We start from the raw sequence: 19,740 nt of genomic DNA, 5'->3' as shown, positions 1-19,740 counted from the left end.
CCCGGAGCCCGTCTGAGCGATCTCGGTAGAGCATCACAAGCATTCGCCAAAGGAAGCCTCTGGACTGCGACCCAATAGGACATATACGCTTTTAAATATATTCTGCGCCGTCGAGAGTCCCGTTTGGAGCTACCCACCGGCTGCACGGTCCTTGCACGTCCTCCGGAGTCAGGTGGGGGCCTGCCGGCGTCTTACAGCGGCATCAGAGGGTCTTTTACGAAGAATTAGAAGATTTGCGCTCGCGCTCTGCAGCGCCGGCTCCTGGGTGGGGCACGCCCGGCCGCGCTGACTCGCTGCTGCACTGCTGCGCCGAGCTGGCCGCAGCGACGCCGCGCCCCTTACACGCAGCAGCGGCGCCCACGATATGCATCGCATCCATGCACGAGAACAAGCGCCGCACGCCCTCCTCTCTCCCGCAGGATGGCGTCCACGTCCGCCCCCGCACCGCGCGCCGGCAAGACGCATGCGCAGCAGGCCAAGCCCACCACCCAGCAGCTCAATGCGGGCAAGTCGATCTGCGAGGAGATGGACAACCTGTTCGCCGCCGATGAGCGGAAGAGCAAGGAGGGCCTCGAGGACATGATGCTGGTGGGTGTTTGCGCAACCGCAAGCGCTCCACCCGCGGGGCGGGCTCTCTCACGCCTGCACACGCGCACGTCCCGTTTGTGCAGCAATGATGAACCTGCGCAATCCCTACCCCTCACCATGTGCACGGCCTCACACTCCTTGCCCACCAGTCACGGCCGTACCTGATCTACAAGACCTCCACGACCCCCGGCGGCAAGAAGATGCTGCAGGAGCGTACGGGCTACGCCTCGTTCACCAACTTCGCCACACAGATGCACGAGGCCAAGCACCTCAACACCTCCCCCAAGACGCTCCTCAACACGTTCCGCAAGCTGGTGGTTGTGGAGGCCGTCCTCAACGCGCAGCCCGAGCCCGCGGCCGGGGAGAAGAAGCACCTCATCTCGCTCAGGGCGGCGGAGCACCTCAGCACCATCCACTCCCACCTTAACAAGGGGAAGGTCGGCGCCGCCAAGTTCGCGGACGGCGCGCGCGATGTGATCCAGGACCTCAAGCGCAACGTCCTCGACAAGCCCGAGGAGACGCTCGTGCGCGAGTACGCCAAGGGTTGGAAGGAGCAGCTGGTGAGTGAGGAGAGTTGCATCTTTTGCTGCTTGCTTGCCGCTCCGTGTTTCCCGCCCGCGGGAAACGCGCCGCTGCCGCTCCGGGTTTCCCGCCCGCGGGAAACGCGCCGCCACCGCTCCGGGTTTCCCGCCCGCGGGAAACGCGCCGCTGCCGCTCGTGTGCCGCTCCGTGTTTCCCGCTCGCGGGAAACGCGCCGCTGCCGCTCCGGGTTTCCCGCCCGCGGGAAACGCGCCGCTGCCGCTTGTGTGCCGCTCCGTGTTTCCCGCCCGCGGGAAACGCGCGCCACCGCTCCGGGTTACCCGCCCGCGGTAAACGAGCCCATTGCCTCATCGCTCCACCGCGACCGCCTCGCCAACACAGGGCATCGTGACCAGCAGTGGTACCGGGAAGCGCGACGCCGACACGGCCGCGGACACCGACGCGGACACCGACGTGGACATTGATGGGCTCTATCCGCCCGCCGTCAACCCCGAGGAGTTCGAGAAGCTGGAGATGGAGGTGGCCCGCCTGGAGATGGAGGTGGCCCGCCTGCGGGACGAGGCGGCCCGCCTGCGGGACGTGGCGGAGCGGCTGCGTGCGCCCACCATCGCGATCATCAGCATGGGCGTTGAGCACTACGAGGCCATGGCCTCAGCGCTGCCGGCGCCCACTGCGCAGCTGCTTTTTGGCGTGGGGGCGGCGTGCGTGATTGACGGCACCACCGGCAAGTGGCTCTACATCAGCGACGTCGGCATCAAGATGCGCATCGTCGCCAACATCCCCAACCGCGAGATGAGGGCGGCGCTGTTTGCGAGTTACCTGCCGTCGCTCATCATCGCCCCGTTCAAGGACAACACACGCGTTTGCTGCGACACGGCCAATGAGGCTCTGTGCGTGCGAGTTGACGAGGGGTTTAAGATCACAGAGGAGACCGCGCGCGACGTGCTCACCACCACCTTCAAGGCCGCGATCGAGCTCCTGCAGGGGCCGGCCGCGCCCATCACGCCGGACAAGGCGGCCAGCCGGCGCTGAGCGGTGGTGCAGCTGCTTGCCCTTTTCTTTTGGTGTGTTGCCTCTTTCGTTTTCCTTTCGTCCCTTAGAGAAACGTGTAAATATGTCATCTGTTCTGAAAGTTCTGGAACTGTTCAGCGGGACGGGGTCGATCAGCCACTGGGCGGCCAGCCAAAACGCGACGCAGTCGGCGGTGCGGTACGAGGTGACCTCACTCGACATCCGCGGTGTGGGGCGGTTCAATCCCACGCACATGACAGACATACTGCAGTTCGATTACCGTGCGGCCTGGCAGCCTGGGGCGTTTGATTGGGTGCACGCCAGCCCGCCCTGCACCATGTACAGCCGCGCGCGCACCACGGGGGGCCCCAGGGATCTAGAAGGGGCAGACAGGCTGGTGCAAAGGGGCTTGGATATAATTGATTACCTGCAGCCGCGGCTCTGGACGCTCGAAAACCCCCAGGGCTTGCTGATGCACAGACCACTGATGCAGCCCCTGCAGCCAAACATGCGTGTGGTGGATTATTGCCAGTACGGCAGCCCCTGGCGCAAGCGCACCTGCATCTGGACCAACGCGGGGGGGTTTGAGCCGCTGCGCTGCAACCCACGCACCTGCGCCTCGTGCAAAGACGGCATGCACATAGTGCGGCTCTCAAACAGCTGGCCCAAAGACGAGGCGCTGGCCGCGCAGTACAGGCAGCACAAAGCGAGCAGCCGCTGGTCCAAAGGGGCGCTGCCGCCGGCGCTGCTGGACGCGCTGGCCAGCGGGGCGGCGGGCGCTTAAGGGCCGCGCGCCATGTGCGTATCATACCCAAAAAACATTTTCGGACCCCACAACAGGATGGCGCGCAACGGTTGGGCAGCGATCAAGCAAAAGCGCGCGCAGTCGGACGCCGAGTCCCGTGCGAGAGCGGTGGCGGCTGAGCGCAGCCGCGCCGCGGGCGAGGAGGCAGGGTCCAGCATCAGCAGCAGCAAGGCCACCCCCACCAGTAGTCGCATCAAGCTCACCCATCGCTGGGACAAATACGCGGACGTCGAGGAGCGGTGGCACGCAGATCTGGAAGGCATCACGTACGAGCCGGGCGGCGATTACAAGGGGGCGCTGCTGAAGGTGCGCGACGTGGACGTGGAGAGCCGCATGCGCGATGCCTGGCAGGCGATCAAGCCCAAGCTGGCGCAGCGTGTGCCTTTCAGGGGCGCGGCCTACGTGGAGGCGGTCTGGTACTTGGCGACCAAGCGCCGCCTGGCTGTGAGGATCCACCCAGTTGCGGCCAAGAACAAGGAGCTCACCAACGTGGCCCAGGCCGAGGGCTTGGACGGTTTCTGGGCCAAGGCGTCCGAGGCGGCGCTGACGGACATGGAGGAGACGGAGCACCGCGAGTCGGGCTGGAAGCTGCTGCGCATCAACCGCGTCGGCGCGCGGGCTTACGACGGCGCGCTGGTGGCGGGCGGGCGCGACATGGAGACGCCCGCGTTCTTGAAGCGGCACCGCGCCGTGGTCAACGTGCGCGGCACCGGCCAGCAGTGCGGGCGTTACGTCATGCTGGCGCACGCTTACCACAAGGCCGTCCACGACGTGCTGAAGAGCAAGCACAAGATGCGGTACCGCAACCCCCAAGACCCCCTGTGCACGGCGTTGCACGCAAAGGTGTATGGGCTGCTGCGCCAGCACGGCATGTTGATGGCGGACAAGGTGTCGCAGGCTGAGACCTACGACCTCCTGGCGCGCGAGGTGGGGGACCCCTTTGACTGGACGGGCGTCGGCTTCCCCATGACCGAGCGCGACTGGGCGACGTTCCAGAGGCGCAACCCCCGCTACGTGGTGGACGTGTACCACTGGCGGGAGCGGGAGCAGGCCGTTGAGGACTCCGAGGTGGAGTCTGACTTAGAGGCAGAGACGGAGGCCGAGGCCGAGGCCGAGGCCGAGGCAGAGGCAGAGGCACCGCCCGACCGGCCAGCAGGCGTGCGCATCGTGCCTCTGCACGTCTCCCAGCCGACCCAAAAGGAGCGCGAGGGCAAGACTGTGGTGAGGGTGCTGATGATCGGCGACCGCAACCGTGCGGGCAGCGACGACGACGCCAACCACTACGTGCTGTGGAAGAACCACAGCGGCACCTGCCTGGCGCTGGCCGGCAGGCCCAACCACAACAGCTGCACCATCTGCCCCATCTGCAACGAGCCATACGCAAAGCGCTCCTACGCCAACCACGAGCTGCTGCACAGCGAGCACGGCTGCAGCACGCGCGTCAACCTCCCCAAGCCCAACAGTCAGGAGCGGTTCGTGACGTTCGGGCGCGAGGCCATGCAGAGAGGGATGAACTACCACAAACAGCTGCCCGTGATTGGCTCAATCATAAGCGATACCGAGGCGACCAACGAGGAAATGGCCGGCAGCGCCGGTGCCGGCGCGGCGCCTGAACAGGAGCCCAAGACCAACCGCGTGTTCCAGCATGACCCAAACAGCTGGAGGATCCTGCCGCTGGACAACAAGGGCAACAAGCTGTCAGACCTGGTCACCAGCTTCGAGCCGGCGGAGGGCACCAGCGGCGAGGCGTGCGTGATGGCGCTGATGGACGCCTGCTACGACGCGGCCGTCGCGATGGAGGAGCGCTGGCGGGCGTCCCTGAAGCCCCTGGACCCTGCCACCGTGCCCCGGGCCGCCCATGCGAACGCCAAGGAGTGCCACATCTGCAGGGGGCGCATGCACCGCGGCTTCGCGACGCTGACCGAGGAGGAGCGCCGGCTGCACGCGCTCTGGCTGGCACAGCCGGTGCAGACCCTGGCCGCCAGGAAGGTGTTTGCAGCGGAGCACCCCGGCGCCGGGCTCATGTTCCACAAGCAGGAGTGGGCCAAGGTGCGCGACCACGACCACGAGACGGGCGCCTACCGGGGCGCGGCGCACAACTGCTGCAACCGCAGGTACACCAGCAAGGGCTGCCACGTGCCGGTGCTGTTCCACAACGGGCGAGGCTACGACTTCAAGCTGCTGGCCAAGGGGCTGCGGCGGCGCAACTGCCAGGACAAGATCCGCGTCATCATGGCCAACTCTGAGAAGATCATTTCCATCGACTACAAGCGCGGCAACGGCCCCACGCTGCGCTTCCTGGACTCCTGCCAGTTCCTGCAGGGCAGCCTGGAGCAGGTGACCAAGGAGCTGAGGGAGGCGCCCGGCGGGGTGCGCAAGAACTTGCCGCTGACGTCCGCGATGGTGGAGGACTGGATGCGGCAGCGCTTTGGCGCCAGCCTGGAGCCCGCGCGGCTGGAGCGGGCGGTGGAGCTGGCCGCGCGCAAGGGCGTCTACCCCTACGAGTGGAGCGACCCCCAGCGCTGGAGCAGCCCCCAGCTGTTTTCTGTGGAGCAGCTGCAGCAGAACCGGCTGTGCGGCGTGAAGAACGGGGACGACGTGCGGGTGGCCGACGTCATTGAAAAGGACAAGGCGGACGCAGAGGAGGACTGGGCGCACGCCAAGGAAGTGTGGGAGACGTTTGGCATGCGCACGTTCCGGGACTATCACAACCTCTACCTGTCCTTGGACGTGCACCAGCTGGGGGACTGCATGAACAACTTCAGGCGCAGCGTGATGGCGGACGACGACCTGGGGCTGGACCCCTACTGGTTCTACGGCCTGCCGGGCCTGTCGTACGCGGCGGCCCTGAGGCACGTGGAGCGGCGGCAGCCCAACGTGAGGCTGGAGGCCTTCACACACAAGGAGATGCTGGACATGGCGATGCGCGTCAAGCGCGGCGGCATCTGCGTGGTCAACATGCGGCGGCTGCGGGCCAACAACAAGTACATGAGGGCTGGCTTCGACCCGTCCAAGCCAAGCCGGTACATCCTGTACGTGGACGCCAATGGGCTGTACAGCTGGGCCATGTGCCAGGCGCTGCCGACCGGCAACTACAAGATGATCGACGGTGGCGAAGTGGGCGACCTGGAGGCGTTTTTGGCGCGGTACACAGACAATAGCCCCAGGGGCTGCTTCGTGCAGGTGAAGCGCATCTGGCTGCCGTCGGAGCACCACGACCGCATGGGCGATTACCCCCTGGCGCCGGAGGTCAAGCTGCCGCCCCAAATGCTGTCGCCGTTCAGCGAGGCCCTGCGCTCGCCCGGCTGCCCGAGCGTGAAGAAGCTGCTGCTGGATCTCGAGGACAAGCACGACTACGTGCTGCACCACCGCAACCTGCAGTTCCTGCTGCAGCAGGGCTACCGGGTCGTGGGCGTCACCAACGTCCTGGAATTCGACCAGTCGCCCTGGCTGGCCGGCTACATCGAGGACATCACCCAGAAGCGCATCGCGGCGTCCAAGGCGGGCAACGAGCGGCTGGTGGCGCTGTACAAGCTGCTGAACAACGCGCTGTACGGGCGCCTGATGATGGACGTGCTCAACCGCCCCAACCACACAGTGTGTTGGCGGCAGGACCAGCTGGGCAAGCTCATGAAGCTGCCAGAGTTCCAGGGCAGCTTCGCGATTAACGAGGATTTGGAGGGGGTGCTGCTGAGGCAGACCCAGGCCAACGTGGGCACCCTGACGGCGGCCGGTGTGTCCGTGTTGGAGCTAAGCAAGCTGCACATGCAGCGCTTCCACTACGAGGTGATGCTGGGGCAGTTCGGCAGGGGCGGCGGCGACCGCGCGCCCCCCAGCATCAAGCTGGCCTACACGGACACGGACAGCTTGGTGTACGAGATCACGTACGACGACGCGGGGCTGCCCCTGGCCCAGCGGGGCGACGCGTACGCTGACATGTACGCGCTCAGGGAGCACTTGGACCTGAGCGGCCTTGGACGCACGATGCCCGAGTTTTACGACCCCACCAACAAGAAGGTCCAAGGCAAGTTCAGCGACGAGACGGCCGACGCCTGGGCGGAGAGGGACAAGCCCGCGCCGGGGCTGTACGACAACATCATCCTGGAGTTCACGGCGCTGCGCCCCAAGGCCTACACGATGCGGCTGCAGGGCGGCGTGGTCAAGAGCAAGGCCAAGGGCACGCCCAGGGACGTGCTGAAGCGCGAAGTGTTTGAGGCGGACTACGCCCAGGTGCTGGAGGCATGCAACGCGCTGTTCGGCAGCGGCAAGACGCTGCGGGAGCTGTACGAGGAGGACTCAGACGCCGGCAACGAGGCGCAGGCCAAGCTGCAGCTGAAGCGCAACGTGGCGCAGCTGGGCAGCCACCGGCTGCAGATGTACCTGCTGGAGACCAAGGGCAGGGTGGTGTTCAGCGGTTTCGAGGACAAACGCCACTGGCTGGACGACGGCGTCACTTCGCTGCCGCACGGCCATTGGCGCATCTCAAAACCCGAGTGAAGAGTAATGGAGCCTTTGGCGCCTTTCCTGCACCCCTCGCGAGCGTGGCTGTGGCGGGAGGGGGACCAAGTGGTGGCGGCGCAGCGCGCACGCCTGCTCCGCAACGGCCTGGAGGCGGTGTACGACTGCCCCGCCTGCCGCTGCCAAGGGGCCTTGCCCATGTGCGGGGAGCGCGCGCTGCTGGCGCGCTGCTGCCCCGCGAGGGTTTGGGTGTGTCTCCGGGCGGACTGCCCTGTGCTTACTTGTAAGGACGATGGCATTCGCATACAACGGCAACCCCGTGTCGTGGTGGCGCCAGCCCAACTTTGAGGAGCTGCAGGACACGGTTGAGTGGACCAGCAACGGCGTCGTGTTCTCCAGCAACCTGAGCGTGTGGTGCTCCAACAACCTCTGGCCGGCTCAGGGGGGGCAGTGGGCTTCCAATCAGGTCGTGGCCGTGAGCAATGTGGCGTTCTGGAGCAGCAACACGGCCGGGTGGGCCTCCAACCAGGTGGTAATGACCGACGACACCGCCCGCTGGGCTTCCAATGCAGTGGTCGACTGCCAAGCCACCGCCGCGTGGGGCAGCAACGCCGCCGCGTGGGGCAGCAATACAGCCGCCTGGGGCAGCAATACAGCCGCCTGGGGCAGCAACGCAGCGGTGAACGCCCGATCGGCCGCCGAGGCTGCACGAGAGGCGGCCGCGGGCGCCCAGGAGACGGCCGACCTGGCGGCGAGCGCCGCGGCGGCCGCGGACCTGGCGGCGGGCGCGGCGCAGGGCACGGCAGACGCCGCGCTGCTCGCGGCCGGCACTGCAAACGCGACGGCCGTGGCGGCGGGGGCCGCGGCCGCCTCCGCTCACTCCCTGGCATCCACCGCCAGCAACCAAGCCTACGCCGCCAGCGCCACCGCGGAGGCTGCCTGCAACCTGGCCCAATCAGCTTACGGCATCGCCGCGTCCGCTTCGAACGCTGTCGTGACGTTTGACGCCGAGATCCAGGCGGCGCAGACCAACGCCGCTGCGGCGGTGGTGACGGCCAACGCGGCGCTGGGAGAGCTCAACGGGTACGTCCCCGCGATCATCTACGGCAGCAACGTCAGCACCTGGTGTTCCAACCAACTGCCTTTTCTCAGCAGCGCTGGGGTGTCAGCGAGTGGCGGCGCAGCCGGCTTCGTGCCCGTGGCGGGCTGGTACAAGACCCAGGACGTGGGTTTGCCGTACGATTGGACGGATCTCTCAATGGACACGCGTGTGCTGGACCCTGGCAGCCTGTTTGCATCCAACCTGCCCTGCAGCAACCTCACGGCCCCGTACACGGGGTGCTACCGCTTTGCAGTCACCGTGGGCGGGTCCAACGTCGAGGTCAAGGTGCGAGCTACACAGGTCTCGGGGACGATGACGCCCAGCAACGTGCTGCTGCAGCACGGCTTTGTGTGCCGCGACTTCAAGCCCAACGGCAGCACCGACTACTACCGCACCAACCACACGCAGGTCGCCAACCTGGTCTACATGACAGCAGGGACCCAGTTCAAGCTGCAGGGCGCGACCTTCTACAGCGGGGCACCGTCGGCGGGCCCCGTGGACGTGGTGGTGCACATGCTGGGCGGCCCCGCGGGCAGCCAAGGAGTGCAGGGCCCGGCGGGGGCCACGGGGCCTCAGGGCGCGGCCGGGCCGCAGGGGCCCCAGGGCGCGCAGGGCGCCCAGGGCGTGCAGGGTTTGACCGGCGCGGACGGCGCCTGGGCGGCCAGCAACACCGCCTACGCGGCTCTGGCCAGCGCGGCTTGGGCGTCCAACGCCATCCCGGCGGTGCCCACGGCCCAGATCGGGTTCTCCAGCAACACGGCGGTGGCCGCCAGCAACCAAGCTTTCTCAATCAGCGGCGGCGGCGGCGGGGCGCCCAGCAACGTGGCTCAGGGCACCTTTGGCAGCGGGCCGGTCGTCATCCCGCTCAACAGCAACTACGGCATGCACGAGGTCCGCTGGACGATGACGTGCTCCAACCTGCAGGGCCAGGGCAGCGTGCGGCCCGCTTGGCAGGTGTACACGGACGGCGGCACCACGGCCCTCGCCACCGGCTACTACGGCTACGAGATCGCGTACGGCGTGGTCGCCAACGCGCCCGAGTACGTGACCACCAGCAACTACAGCCGGTTCCGCCACAAGTACCCTATGGATGTGGGCAACCCCTGCAACAGCAAGATGCTGATCTCCGCGCTCACCAGCGGCTCAAACATCATCCAGTGCGAAACGGCCGGCTACATTCCCGGCTACTACCCCTGGCGCGGCCTCGCCAGCGCGCGCATCACCGGCCCTGCATCCCGCATCAACGCCCTGCGCTTGTTCTCGGAGTACGATGCCAACCTGACCCAGATCACGGCGATCCGAGGCAGCTGGGTGGTGACAAGCTACAATTAAAAATGCTGCTTATGATATCACCGCCAATCATGCCGCCCCGCCGCGAATTCTTTGGGATCCACGTCGAGACGATCGAGCCGCAGCGGTGGTTCATGCCGCGCTTCTCCATCACCGTGCCGCTGTCGGTGTGGATGCCCGGCAATTATTGGCTGCAGGCCACCGTCGTGGGGCCGTTGAACAAGGGGCAGCACTTTTCGGTGACGCGCAAGGAGCTGGACAGCTTCACCCTGGAGTACGCGCGGCCGATGACGCCCGCCCCGGGCAGGCGCGCTTACGAGCCGCCCTGCAGGCTGGAGATCCACTGGGCGGCGCGGCCGGATCACGGCATGCTCACGGGCGACGTGGAGGAAGCTGACGTGGCGTCACCGTGACGTCACAAGCTGACGTGGCACTCTCGGCGCCCAGACTTTTTGACGCCGGCGTGCCAGACAGGGCGCCTTGACTTTTTGCCCGCGCGTAGGTAAAGCAAGCATGCCGGCGAAGAGGAAACAGAAAGCCAAGGCCAAGCCAGGTGCTGCGGCCACGGCAAAGACCAAGGGGTCCGCAGTCGCGGTCAACGTGAGCGTGCGCCAGACCGCGGCGCGCCCCGCCGCCAGCCCCTCGGCGGCCGCCTTTGCCTACCCTCCCTTGATGCCTTGGCAGCTGAGCCAGGGCAGCGCGCGCGACGCCGCTGTCGTGTACGTGAAGGAGACCCGGCGGCCGCCGCCAGACTCCCGCAGCGTGGGCGTGGGGCCCGACGCCCCGCCGGACGAGCCCCCCTCCGCGCCGCCCGCTCGGCCGCCCTCCCGGGCGCCCAGCGTCATGTCCGTGTCCACCGCCCAGCCGGCTCACCGGCCGTCGCAGCCGCCCTCGCCCTCGCCCGCGGCCAGCATGGCCGACAGCAGCTCGGCCGATGATCTGGCAGGTGAGCTGCAGAGGCTGCGCCTGGCGCCCGCGGCGGCGGCGGCCGCCGGGCCCTCCGACGCAGCGTCGCGGGCGCCCCGGGTCGACCGCGGCGGCATCGTGGAGGAGCCCCCGTCCCAGGCGCAGCTGGGCGAGCCCGCGGCGGCCCGTCACCTGGCCCTGCAGCCGAGGCAGTGGTACCAGCCCCTGCCCGAGCCTCCCGCAGCGGGCGACGCCCAGATGCGCCAGGCGAGGGACCTGGGCGACCGCCCTGCCGTCGAGGGGGCCGACCAGCGGGCCCAGCAGCGGGCGAGGGTGGGCCCGCCGCCGGACTTTGAGCAGCAGGTGCAAGAGGGCCGCGCGCGGGCTCAGGCCGTAGCCGACAGGCTTGTGGCTGCGCATCAGCAGGGCCGCGAGCCGCAAGAGTTTGAGCGCCGGGTGCGGGAGGGCCGCGCGCGGGCGCAGGCCGTCGCTGACAGGCTGGTGGCCGAGCATCAGCAAGGGCGCGAGCCGCCTGCATTTGAGCAGCAGGTGCAGGAGGGCCGTGCGCGGGCGCAGGCGATCGCCGACCGGCTCGTGGAGGAGCACGAGCAGGAGCTGGATTTCCAGGCGTTCATGGGGGACCGTTGATTTATTTTGCGGTGTGCAAGCATACAGGAAAGCCTGCTGCAGCAGCCATGGCCGCCCTCCCCAAGTCGCTGCGCTACTACTTGAACCGCCTGAGCCTGTCGGTGAACAAGTTCAAGATCCGCCCGCTGAACCAGGCGAGCGCTCAGCCCGGTGACGTCATCTCTTTTGACCTGCCCGCCAGCCACGTGTTGCTCGACTCGCTGGAGCTGACGTGGGACCTGACCACCACCAACGGCGGCGGCGCGGCGACCACCTGCCGCCTGGCGCAGGGCGTCGAGAGCGCCGTGGAGCAGATCAGCGTGGAGAGCAACGGCTACATGATCGACTCGGGCTGCGCCATGACTAATCAGCTGTACCAGCTGTTCATGGACTACAAGCTGGGCGCCGACAAGCGCCCGCTGCGCCGCGCGCTGCAGAACCAGACGGTCGGCAACCCCACCGGCTTCCACGCGGCCGAGCGCATGAGCCTCAACTCCTGGCTGGGCTTCCTGGGCAGCGTGCAGCCACGCGTGATCGACGTGTCGCTGGCGCCCCTGCGCGTTTACGTGAAGCTGGCCGGGGCCAACCGCGCCTTCATCGGCGCCGGCGCCGCGCCCGTGACGTGTGGCATCAACTTCGCCAACATCACCGCCTACGTGGACTGCATCGCGCTGGACGACGGCGGCGTGTACGAGGCGGGCGTCGCCAAGCTGATGCAGTCAAACCCCCTGGAGCTGCCGTTCGACCGCTACTACACCACCCTGGGTGGCACGCCGGCGGGCACCCAGGACACCCTGGGCTTCAACCTGTCGACCCAGTCGCTGGACTACGTGTGCGGCGTGTGGATGGACCCCCAGGCCGTGAGCGCCAGCAACTACGCGCCCGTCGCCTTCACGCCCGGCAGCTGGACAGACATCCCCAGCACGGGCGGCTCCAACGCCGCCGTGGACGCCGTGGTGGCCCGCATCAACGCCAACGCAAAGCCGGACTACAAGTCGGCCTACTTCGTGCACGGCACCGGCGCCAACACCTCCCTGGCCAGCAGCCAGTTCCAGGTGGGCGCCGTCAGCTACCCCACCTACCCCGCGACCGCGCCTGAGGCCTTTGCCCAGACCGCCGACGCGTTCGGCATCTACCGCGCCACCAAGGGCGTCAGCAGCGCGCCGTGGCTGGACGGCCTGGCCAACTACCAGGCCCTGGGCTGCGCCCACGCCGTGAGCTTCGAGTACCCCGGCGCCGAGCCCGAGCTGCGCCTGGCGTCTGGGCTCAACACCCTGGGCAACAGCGCCGGAATCCAGTGGGTCACCGAGGTCGCGGGCGCCGCGCGTGCCAGCAAGATGCTGGTGGCCAAGACCACCGCGATCGCGCGCGTGGGGCAGTACAAGCAGGTGGAAGTCATTGCCTGATCTCAAAGCAAGGATGCAGCACTTCCAACTGTTCCGAGCGCTGATGACGGGAGACGACCTGCAGCGCCTGCTGGAGGCCTTCGGCCTGACCTCGCTGGCCGACGCCCGTTGGTTCACCAGGCACGACATGCGGCGCCTAGGCACGGCCGCGCGCGTGGGCGCGCTGCTGGACGCAGGCCTGGCTGAGTGCTGGATGCCCTGCAAGCGCCACTACACCCAGACTCCCCTGAACGAGCAGCGGGCGCTGACGGTGCTGCGCCAGGCCCTGCGCCCGCACTGCTGCCATGTGCACGCCAAGGAGTTCAGCCTGGGGGCGAGGGGCACGGGCGTCAAGTACCGCGTGGTTGGGCCCGAGACGCGTGTCGCCCGCGTCACCTTCAGCAGGCAGCCCACCGTCCTAAATCTGGCGTGAAAGCAGCCAACATGAACAGCGCAGGCTTCGCCCCGCGCCGCCCCAGCCTCCACGGCCCCCTGGTGGACCCCGCTCTGCCCCGCGCCGACAAGGCGATGCTGGACCTGAAAAGCAAGACCGAATATTTGGCGCCCCTGGCCGCCGCCGCCGACCGCTCGCAGTTCTGCGCCCTGTACACGCGGCCGCGCTGGACGATGCCCGCCAACTTCCTGGGCGTCACCCACGGGCGCTGGATGGCGCCTGGAGGCAAGGAGGGCAACCCCGCCAGCACCATCTGGCCGAACAACGGCTCGCTGAAGATCCCCGCCGCCGCCGTGCTCAAGCACAGGCCCGTGCCTTTTTTGATCCATTAGCTTAGCAAAAGCACATGGACAGCTCTGACGGTCAGCCCCAGGTAGTTGACACGGCGAACCCCGCAGACGCCGGCGCTGATCACGATGACGCCCGGCTAGAGATGGCGCGCGAGAAGGCGGCGCGCTTGCTGGAGCGCCGGCGCGAGCTGGCCAAGGGCGCGCGCGACGCCAAGGCCAAGCAGGCGGCCGAGAAACGCGCACTGCAGGCCGTCAAGCGCCTGCAGGAGCTGGGCGCCGAGCCCCCCAAGCGCCCGGAGCCGACGCCGCCGTCGCCGCCGCCGGCGCCTGCCGCGCCCGCCGCCCCTGTGGTGCACAAGCTGGACCCAGAGGTGAAGGCCTACATCCGCGCCAAGCTGCAGAAGTACCTCGCGCAGCAGCAGCCACCGCTTCAGCAGGCCAGCAGCAGCAGCAGCGCGCCCGATGTGCTCAACCTGGCCCGCGGCCGCGTGACCCAGCAGGTCAACCAGGAGCTGATGTCCATGGTGATGCAGCAAATTCAGGGCTACAGGTAAGAGTCAGACATGAGAAACGAGCCGATTGGCAAGTACCCCACCTGGCTGCCCAAGGGCAAGTCTGCGTTCGCAGTGCCGACGCCCCCTGACATGCCCAAGCTGCACGGGTTGTTCATCTTGGCGGGCCACAGGGGCGCGGGCAAGGGCGTGGCGATCACCAGCATGCTACGCCAGATGAAGCGCGCCCGCTGCTGCGACCGCGTGTTCTGGCTCAGTCCCACCTGCCAGTCCAACAAGGCCTACCTGGATGAGCTGGGGGTCAAAGATGCAGACAAGCACGACTCGCCCGACAACGGCGCCATTGACGCGGTGCTGGCGGCGGTGGACGAGGAGGCGCGCGAGTGGCAGAGGTACCAGGAGGAGAAGGAGGTGTGGGCGCAGCTGCAGCGCGCCATGCGTCGGGGCGGCGAGGCGGCCAGCTTGCCGCCCGCGCTGTTGATGCGTGCCGAACGGCTGGGCCTGCTGGAGTCTGAGGAGCCACCCAAGTACAGGTACAGCAAGGACACGCCCTGTGTCTTGCACGTGGTGTTTGACGACTGCCAGGGCACGCGCCTGATGAGCAGCAGCGGCAGCAAGAGCAAGCTGACCAACCTGTGCATCCGCCATCGCCACGTGGGCGACGGCCTGGGCGTCACCGTGTGGCTGTGCGTGCAGAGCTGGTGCGCCAGCGGCAGCGTGCCCCGCGCCATCCGCGAGAACTGCACGGGCGCGCTCGTGTGGAAGACGCCCCAGGCCAAGATGGTGGAGAAGATGGTCGAGGAGCTGGCGACGGGCAGGGAAAGGGAGGGGGCCTTTGAGGAGGCGTACGCGGTCGCCACCGAGCCCCAGCACGGGTTCCTGTATGTTGACCTCACAACCTCGGACCCCTCGAAGCGATACCGCAGCGGCTGGGACGCCTACATCGTGCCCGACGGCTGACAGGACCCCTCCTGATAAGGCATGCTTACCAGCCGTCACCCGTGAACCGAGTAAATGTCACCCGTGTCACCGGTGTCACCCGTGCCAATGACTAAGGTGACGTAATTGGCGTAACCCGTTGACGTCACAGATGACACTAGTTACACCCAAGCGCGCCTTGCACTGCCCCCTGTTTTTTGTCGGCCCCCATTTCAGACCCTGCTGTTGATGACAGACGCCGAGCAAGCCGTCTGCGCCTCCGCGATCGTCCGCGATTACCCCAGCGTGCCCCCCGCTCTGGCCAAGCAGATCGCGGCCGTTTACTGCAGCGACCCGCGCGGCTTTGCAAGGGCCGCCCGGCGGCTGGACAAACGCGTGCTTGAGCCGCTGCGGCATCAGCTGGGGCCCGACGGCTGCGTGGAGGTGACCGACATGCAAGTGCTGCGCCAGGGCACGCAGGAGTGGGAGGCAATTATCGCAGCTAAGTTCAAACCACCTGAGAATGTCGTCGCTGGCCACGGAGACGGTCAGCACGATGGCGGAGCAGCAGGCAGCCGCCCCCCATCGCCCAGCCAGGACCAAGAAGGCGCGGCCCCAGGTGTATGAGCTGACCCTGAGGAGCGTGGACCGCGTGGGCGGCACAGAGAGCGACGCCCTGTTTGTGATGAACTATCCCATCGAGTGCACGGCCGATGCGGTGTGGATGGTCAACGTGCGCGCGTTCAACCTGGATCCTGCATACGTCACCGAGGCCGACGGCAGCCTGAGCGACCCCACCGGCTTGGAGCACAAAACCCTGATCCTCTCCTCGGACCAGCTGGCGACCAACGTGTTCGATTCGCGCCACGGCCGCCGGCCGGCGGGCACGCTGGCGCAGGTCAAGGGCTACCAGCTGTCCGGCGAGGCCAACCACACGGCGCCCGTGCTGAGCGTGCCCAGCTGGCAGCACGGCACGCTGAACCTGCAGCTGCGCACCATAGACGGCGCCCTGGCGGCCGGGCTGGACGGCAACTGCCAGTGGGCCCTGACGCTGGTGGTGTACGCGGCCGCGGGAAACTGACCGGCGCCAAGTGTAGCAAGAAATGGAGCGGCCCGTGCGCAGCCAGACGCTGTTCTTGGACTCGCGCCAGCGGCGCCCAGGGGGCACGCCGGACCGCTGGAGCGTCGTGCTGCCCCCCGCCCTGATCCGCTGCCAGCCCCACGAGCGGCTGCGCGTGCACCTGCAGCAGTTTGGCTGCTTCTACAGCTTTCCCAAGGTCACGGTCCGCAACAACAGCTTCACATTCACTGACGTCGCCACCGGCGCGGCCCACAACGTCACCCTGGGGCCCGGCAACTACACCTACAGGGAGCTGTGCAAGGAGACCATGCGGCAGTACCCAGGGGTCAGCATGCGGTACGAGGGATACAGAGACGGGTTTTCCTTCCTCTTTGACACCGACCACTCGCTGGCGTTCGACAACAACAGCTGGCAGATCCTGGGCTTCGCCCCCGGCGACGCTCCAGAGGGGGAGGCGTTTGGGTCCAGCACGCTGGTGGACCTGGCGCCGGTCAGCTCGCTGGCGATTACGGTGGACGGCATCACGTCCCTGTCGGCGCAGAACTGCGTGGCGCAGGCGGGGCGCGTGCAGCCCACACGCGTGCTGGCCACCATCCCCATCCAGCAGACCCCCTTCGACTTCTACACATACATCCCCCTCTCCGACTCCCAGTTTGCCGTCGAGATTGCAGAGCGCTCTCTCAACCAGCTGGACGTGCACATCACGCACGCCGTCCTGGCGCCCCTGGACGACATGCCGGACAACACGCTGGTGCTGCGCGTCGACACGCTGTCCAGCGCCAGCCCCCGCGACGTCGTGCTGCGCCACGTGGCGTCGCGCCTCGACCGCCTCACGGAGCTGGCCAGGCTGGCCTTTGTCAGCAAGTATCTGCACTAGGGGTAAATGGAGAAGCTGCAGGGCTTGCTGGAGAAGGCCCCACGCCTCAAGTACCTCGGAAAGACCAAACTGCAGCAGGAGCTGAGGGGGCAGGGCATCCCAGGCAAGGTGCTGGATGAATACTTTGCCCAGTCTGACCTGAGGCAGGTTTTCAAGGGCGTGGACAAGCGCCCCGCGGAGCTGAACTACAAGATCACGGCGCAGCCCCGCAGCTTCCAGCTGGACGTGGTGCACTTTGGCTTCGCCAAACGCAGGGGCAACAAGGGCTGCGCCCAGGCGCTGCTGGCGGTCGACATCCTGAGCCGCAAGGCCTGGCTGTACCCCCTGAAAGCCAGGACCATGGCCGACATCCTCGGCCAGTACGAGGCGTTCTTGAGGGCGGTCGGCGTGAGCAGCGTCAAGGCCCTGCAGACGCGCGTCAAGATGGTGATGGCCGACGATGAGTTTGCGGCCAAGCAGTTTGCGGCCTTCAACGAGGCGCTGGGCATCGCGGTGTACACCGACATTGCCAAGGACGATCACATCTCCCACGATTCAGACCGCCTCGGCATCCTTGACAGGCTGGTGGGCACCCTGAAGCGGCAGCTGGAGATGCGCTACGTGGAGGCTGGTGTGGAGGGCGACTGGCTCAAGTTCATCCCTGACATCGTCGTCGATTACAACGACACGGTGCACCGCACCCTGGGCGTCACCCCCAACCAGGCCTGGGCGGCGCCCGAGAGCGAACAGCTGGAGCGCTACTCGAGGGAGGTCAAGCTGAACGAGGCGATCGACGACGCCCAGCAGAAGTACGCCCCCGGCGCGCGTGTGCGCATCCTGGAGAACGCCAGCACCTTCACCAAGGGCACCAAGCCCAGGTGGAGCCTCAAGGTGTACGCGGTCAAGGACCGAGACGGCTACAAGTACTTGGTGGAAGGGCTGACGCGGCGCTTCAAGCCCAACGAGCTGCAGCCAGCAGGGGAGGGGGCCCAGGACCTGTCAGTGGACAAGACACCCGCCAAGCAAGAGAAGGCCCGCAAAAAGATCACCAGCCGCAAAGAGGGCATCGCTGTGGACGAGCCGGCGCTGCAGGGCAGGGCGGCGCCCCGCCAGACCCGCGAGCGCAAGGAGAGGCGCACGCTGCAGGAGCTGGACCTGAAGGCGGGCGAGTTTGTGGTGCTGGATGCCGAGGGCGAGCCCGAGGGGCCCGAGCGCCTGTCGGTCAAACAGCCCAGGCGCAGCGGCAAGACCGGCTACGTGACGGCCGGCTGGGTCGCCAGGAAAGCGCGGGGCGCCGTCTTCCTCCGGCTGCTGCGGGGCCAGGGACAGGCCGACGGCCCGCCCTTGGGCGGCCCCCTCGTGCTTTCTGAAGAAGACACCAAGATCAGCAGCGGCACGCACGCAGACGCCCTGCTGTACCGCTCGACCGGCGAGCTGCAGCGGCAACAGCAGGTCAAGCTGCCGGCCTCCATCACGGACAAGGTGCTGGCCGAGTACGTGTTTGTGTGAGCTCAGTCGTCAAGGAACGCAAAGGCGCCGAAAGCCTTGGCCTCCTCAACCGCCCGGCTGCCGGTCACGCTCGCTGCCACAAACTTCCAGCGCACGTGCCCTGTCCGACGCGCGGGGTCCACCCACAGGCCGTCGCAGGCCACGGTCACGTCCAGCGTGTCGCCGGCCTTGATGCCCGCCTTGGGCCCCTTGCCCTCAGCGGCGTGCTGCACCTCAAACAGCTCGCCGGCGCGCGCCAGGACCTTGAAGCCCGAGCGGAAAGTTGTGTTTGGATGCTCCCTGGCTAGGAACATGGCGGCCTGTTTCTCGATGCCCCGCACCACGGCCTTCCACTCGCCGCTGATGACCAGGCCCAAGGCGCCCCAGGGCGCCTGGCGCGCGCCGGCCCGGGCGCCCTTGATCGCGAAGGCAAAGCGCGTGTCGGCCTCCTCACACGCCAGCCACGCGGTCACCAAGTGCAGCTCGCAGCCGTTGACTCTGTAAGGCTGGTCGACCACCCTGACCTGGGCCTCGGCGGCCTCACTTGCGTTGATGCGGGCGTAGCTGGCGTAATCAGGCATTTTCTCTGTGGGCCGGTTTATTCTGTGGGTACTCGAACGCGCTTTATGCCCCCTCCTCTGGCTCTGGCGGCGCCACCAGCTTGACGTACTTGGAGCTGCGCTGGCGCGGCGGCAGCAGCTCGGGCCCTGGGGCCGTGCACTCGTCGCCCGCTGCCAGCCGCTGCTCCAGCCGCAGGCGGCGCATGCGCAGCCGGTTGCTTTCGCGCGCGCGCTCGCGGTTCTGCTCTTTCCAGCGCCGTGCGCGCTCGCGGTTCTGGGCCACATATTCAGGGTCCTCTCGCTGCCGCGCGTAGTAAGCAGCCATGTGCCCGCGGGCTGCCGCGCTGGTGCGGAACGGGTATTCGATTACGGCCAGCATCTGTTACCCTAACCACAAGTTTTTTTTGCCTATGTGCCTGCCGCATCGCCCTGCCCCACCTCCGCTCTCGCGTCCCGTACAAACTGCTGGCACAACGCACTGAACACCTCGAGCATCTCTGCTGGGGCCTCTTCAGTCAGCAAGGGGCCCACAAACTCCTCAAAAGTTGCCTTTGATTCTGCCATGGCCTGCCTGCAGATTTTCACACGCGCCTCTGCTGGAAAAAGCTTAAACACGACGGCCAGCGCCTCCCCGTCTGCCTGAAGCTTTGCGATGCGAGCCGCTGCGCTGCTGTCTGCCTCTGCCTCTGACTCAATCACCGCGTCACGGTCTGCCGTGGCTGCCTGCAATCCCCGCCCAAAGATGGTGTCGCGTCCGCGCTCGTACTTGCTTTTCGCTGCGGTCTGTGTGGTCTGCATGGTCTGCATGGTCTGCATGGCTGTGCTTTACTGTGTTCCAACATCCTTTATGCCCCCGCGAGCCACCCCCC

At 67.3% G+C, this 19,740-nt stretch overlaps 13 protein-coding genes across 13 annotated transcripts; 11 read left to right on the top strand and 2 right to left on the bottom strand.

Annotated features, from left to right (window-relative positions):
- Positions 1-420: 420 nt before the first annotated feature.
- MNEG_5279 (hypothetical protein) lies at positions 421-2,160 on the top strand (the record flags this gene model as incomplete). Its single annotated transcript, XM_014046257.1, has 3 exons — positions 421-588; positions 738-1,148; positions 1,510-2,160. The coding sequence occupies 3 exons, from the start codon at positions 421-423 to the stop codon at positions 2,158-2,160; spliced, it is 1,230 nt and encodes a 409-aa protein (XP_013901711.1).
- An 82-nt stretch (positions 2,161-2,242) lies between these two features.
- Positions 2,243-2,923, top strand: MNEG_5278 (hypothetical protein; the record flags this gene model as incomplete). The annotated part of the gene is made up of 1 exon (XM_014046256.1): positions 2,243-2,923. The coding sequence occupies one exon, from the start codon at positions 2,243-2,245 to the stop codon at positions 2,921-2,923; it is 681 nt and encodes a 226-aa protein (XP_013901710.1).
- A 57-nt stretch (positions 2,924-2,980) lies between these two features.
- Positions 2,981-7,441, top strand: MNEG_5277 (hypothetical protein; the record flags this gene model as incomplete). Its single annotated transcript, XM_014046255.1, has 1 exon — positions 2,981-7,441. The coding sequence occupies one exon, from the start codon at positions 2,981-2,983 to the stop codon at positions 7,439-7,441; it is 4,461 nt and encodes a 1,486-aa protein (XP_013901709.1).
- A 253-nt stretch (positions 7,442-7,694) lies between these two features.
- MNEG_5276 (hypothetical protein) lies at positions 7,695-9,836 on the top strand (the record flags this gene model as incomplete). The annotated part of the gene is made up of 1 exon (XM_014046254.1): positions 7,695-9,836. The coding sequence occupies one exon, from the start codon at positions 7,695-7,697 to the stop codon at positions 9,834-9,836; it is 2,142 nt and encodes a 713-aa protein (XP_013901708.1).
- A 29-nt stretch (positions 9,837-9,865) lies between these two features.
- On the top strand, positions 9,866-10,207 carry MNEG_5275 (hypothetical protein; the record flags this gene model as incomplete). Its single annotated transcript, XM_014046253.1, has 1 exon — positions 9,866-10,207. The coding sequence occupies one exon, from the start codon at positions 9,866-9,868 to the stop codon at positions 10,205-10,207; it is 342 nt and encodes a 113-aa protein (XP_013901707.1).
- Positions 10,208-10,307: 100 nt separating this feature from the next.
- On the top strand, positions 10,308-11,348 carry MNEG_5274 (hypothetical protein; the record flags this gene model as incomplete). Its single annotated transcript, XM_014046252.1, has 1 exon — positions 10,308-11,348. One exon carries the CDS (start codon positions 10,308-10,310, stop codon positions 11,346-11,348), a length of 1,041 nt encoding a protein of 346 aa, XP_013901706.1.
- Positions 11,349-11,395: 47 nt separating this feature from the next.
- On the top strand, positions 11,396-12,733 carry MNEG_5273 (hypothetical protein; the record flags this gene model as incomplete). The annotated part of the gene is made up of 1 exon (XM_014046251.1): positions 11,396-12,733. One exon carries the CDS (start codon positions 11,396-11,398, stop codon positions 12,731-12,733), a length of 1,338 nt encoding a protein of 445 aa, XP_013901705.1.
- Positions 12,734-12,776: 43 nt separating this feature from the next.
- MNEG_5272 (hypothetical protein) lies at positions 12,777-13,145 on the top strand (the record flags this gene model as incomplete). The annotated part of the gene is made up of 1 exon (XM_014046250.1): positions 12,777-13,145. One exon carries the CDS (start codon positions 12,777-12,779, stop codon positions 13,143-13,145), a length of 369 nt encoding a protein of 122 aa, XP_013901704.1.
- A 95-nt stretch (positions 13,146-13,240) lies between these two features.
- On the top strand, positions 13,241-13,498 carry MNEG_5271 (hypothetical protein; the record flags this gene model as incomplete). Its single annotated transcript, XM_014046249.1, has 1 exon — positions 13,241-13,498. The coding sequence occupies one exon, from the start codon at positions 13,241-13,243 to the stop codon at positions 13,496-13,498; it is 258 nt and encodes an 85-aa protein (XP_013901703.1).
- A 101-nt stretch (positions 13,499-13,599) lies between these two features.
- On the top strand, positions 13,600-14,928 carry MNEG_5270 (hypothetical protein; the record flags this gene model as incomplete). Its single annotated transcript, XM_014046248.1, has 2 exons — positions 13,600-14,006; positions 14,142-14,928. 2 exons carry the CDS (start codon positions 13,600-13,602, stop codon positions 14,926-14,928), a joined length of 1,194 nt encoding a protein of 397 aa, XP_013901702.1.
- A 481-nt stretch (positions 14,929-15,409) lies between these two features.
- On the top strand, positions 15,410-18,332 carry MNEG_5269 (hypothetical protein; the record flags this gene model as incomplete). Its single annotated transcript, XM_014046247.1, has 3 exons — positions 15,410-15,943; positions 16,104-16,823; positions 16,881-18,332. 3 exons carry the CDS (start codon positions 15,410-15,412, stop codon positions 18,330-18,332), a joined length of 2,706 nt encoding a protein of 901 aa, XP_013901701.1.
- Positions 18,333-18,377: 45 nt separating this feature from the next.
- MNEG_5268 (hypothetical protein) lies at positions 18,378-18,892 on the bottom strand (the record flags this gene model as incomplete). Its single annotated transcript, XM_014046246.1, has 2 exons — positions 18,378-18,432; positions 18,459-18,892. The coding sequence occupies 2 exons, from the start codon at positions 18,890-18,892 to the stop codon at positions 18,378-18,380; spliced, it is 489 nt and encodes a 162-aa protein (XP_013901700.1).
- A 38-nt stretch (positions 18,893-18,930) lies between these two features.
- On the bottom strand, positions 18,931-19,207 carry MNEG_5267 (hypothetical protein; the record flags this gene model as incomplete). Its single annotated transcript, XM_014046245.1, has 1 exon — positions 18,931-19,207. A coding segment is annotated over one exon (277 nt), but the record flags the coding sequence as incomplete, so codon positions are not given.
- Between the last annotated feature and the right edge of the window lie 533 nt (positions 19,208-19,740).

The sequence above is a fragment of the Monoraphidium neglectum genome, assembly GCF_000611645.1.
Source record: "Monoraphidium neglectum strain SAG 48.87 unplaced genomic scaffold scaffold00777, whole genome shotgun sequence".
NCBI lineage: Eukaryota > Viridiplantae > Chlorophyta > Chlorophyceae > Sphaeropleales > Selenastraceae > Monoraphidium > Monoraphidium neglectum.
Note: the sequence above shows the minus strand (reverse complement) of the source record. Positions and strands in the feature narration are given on the sequence as shown.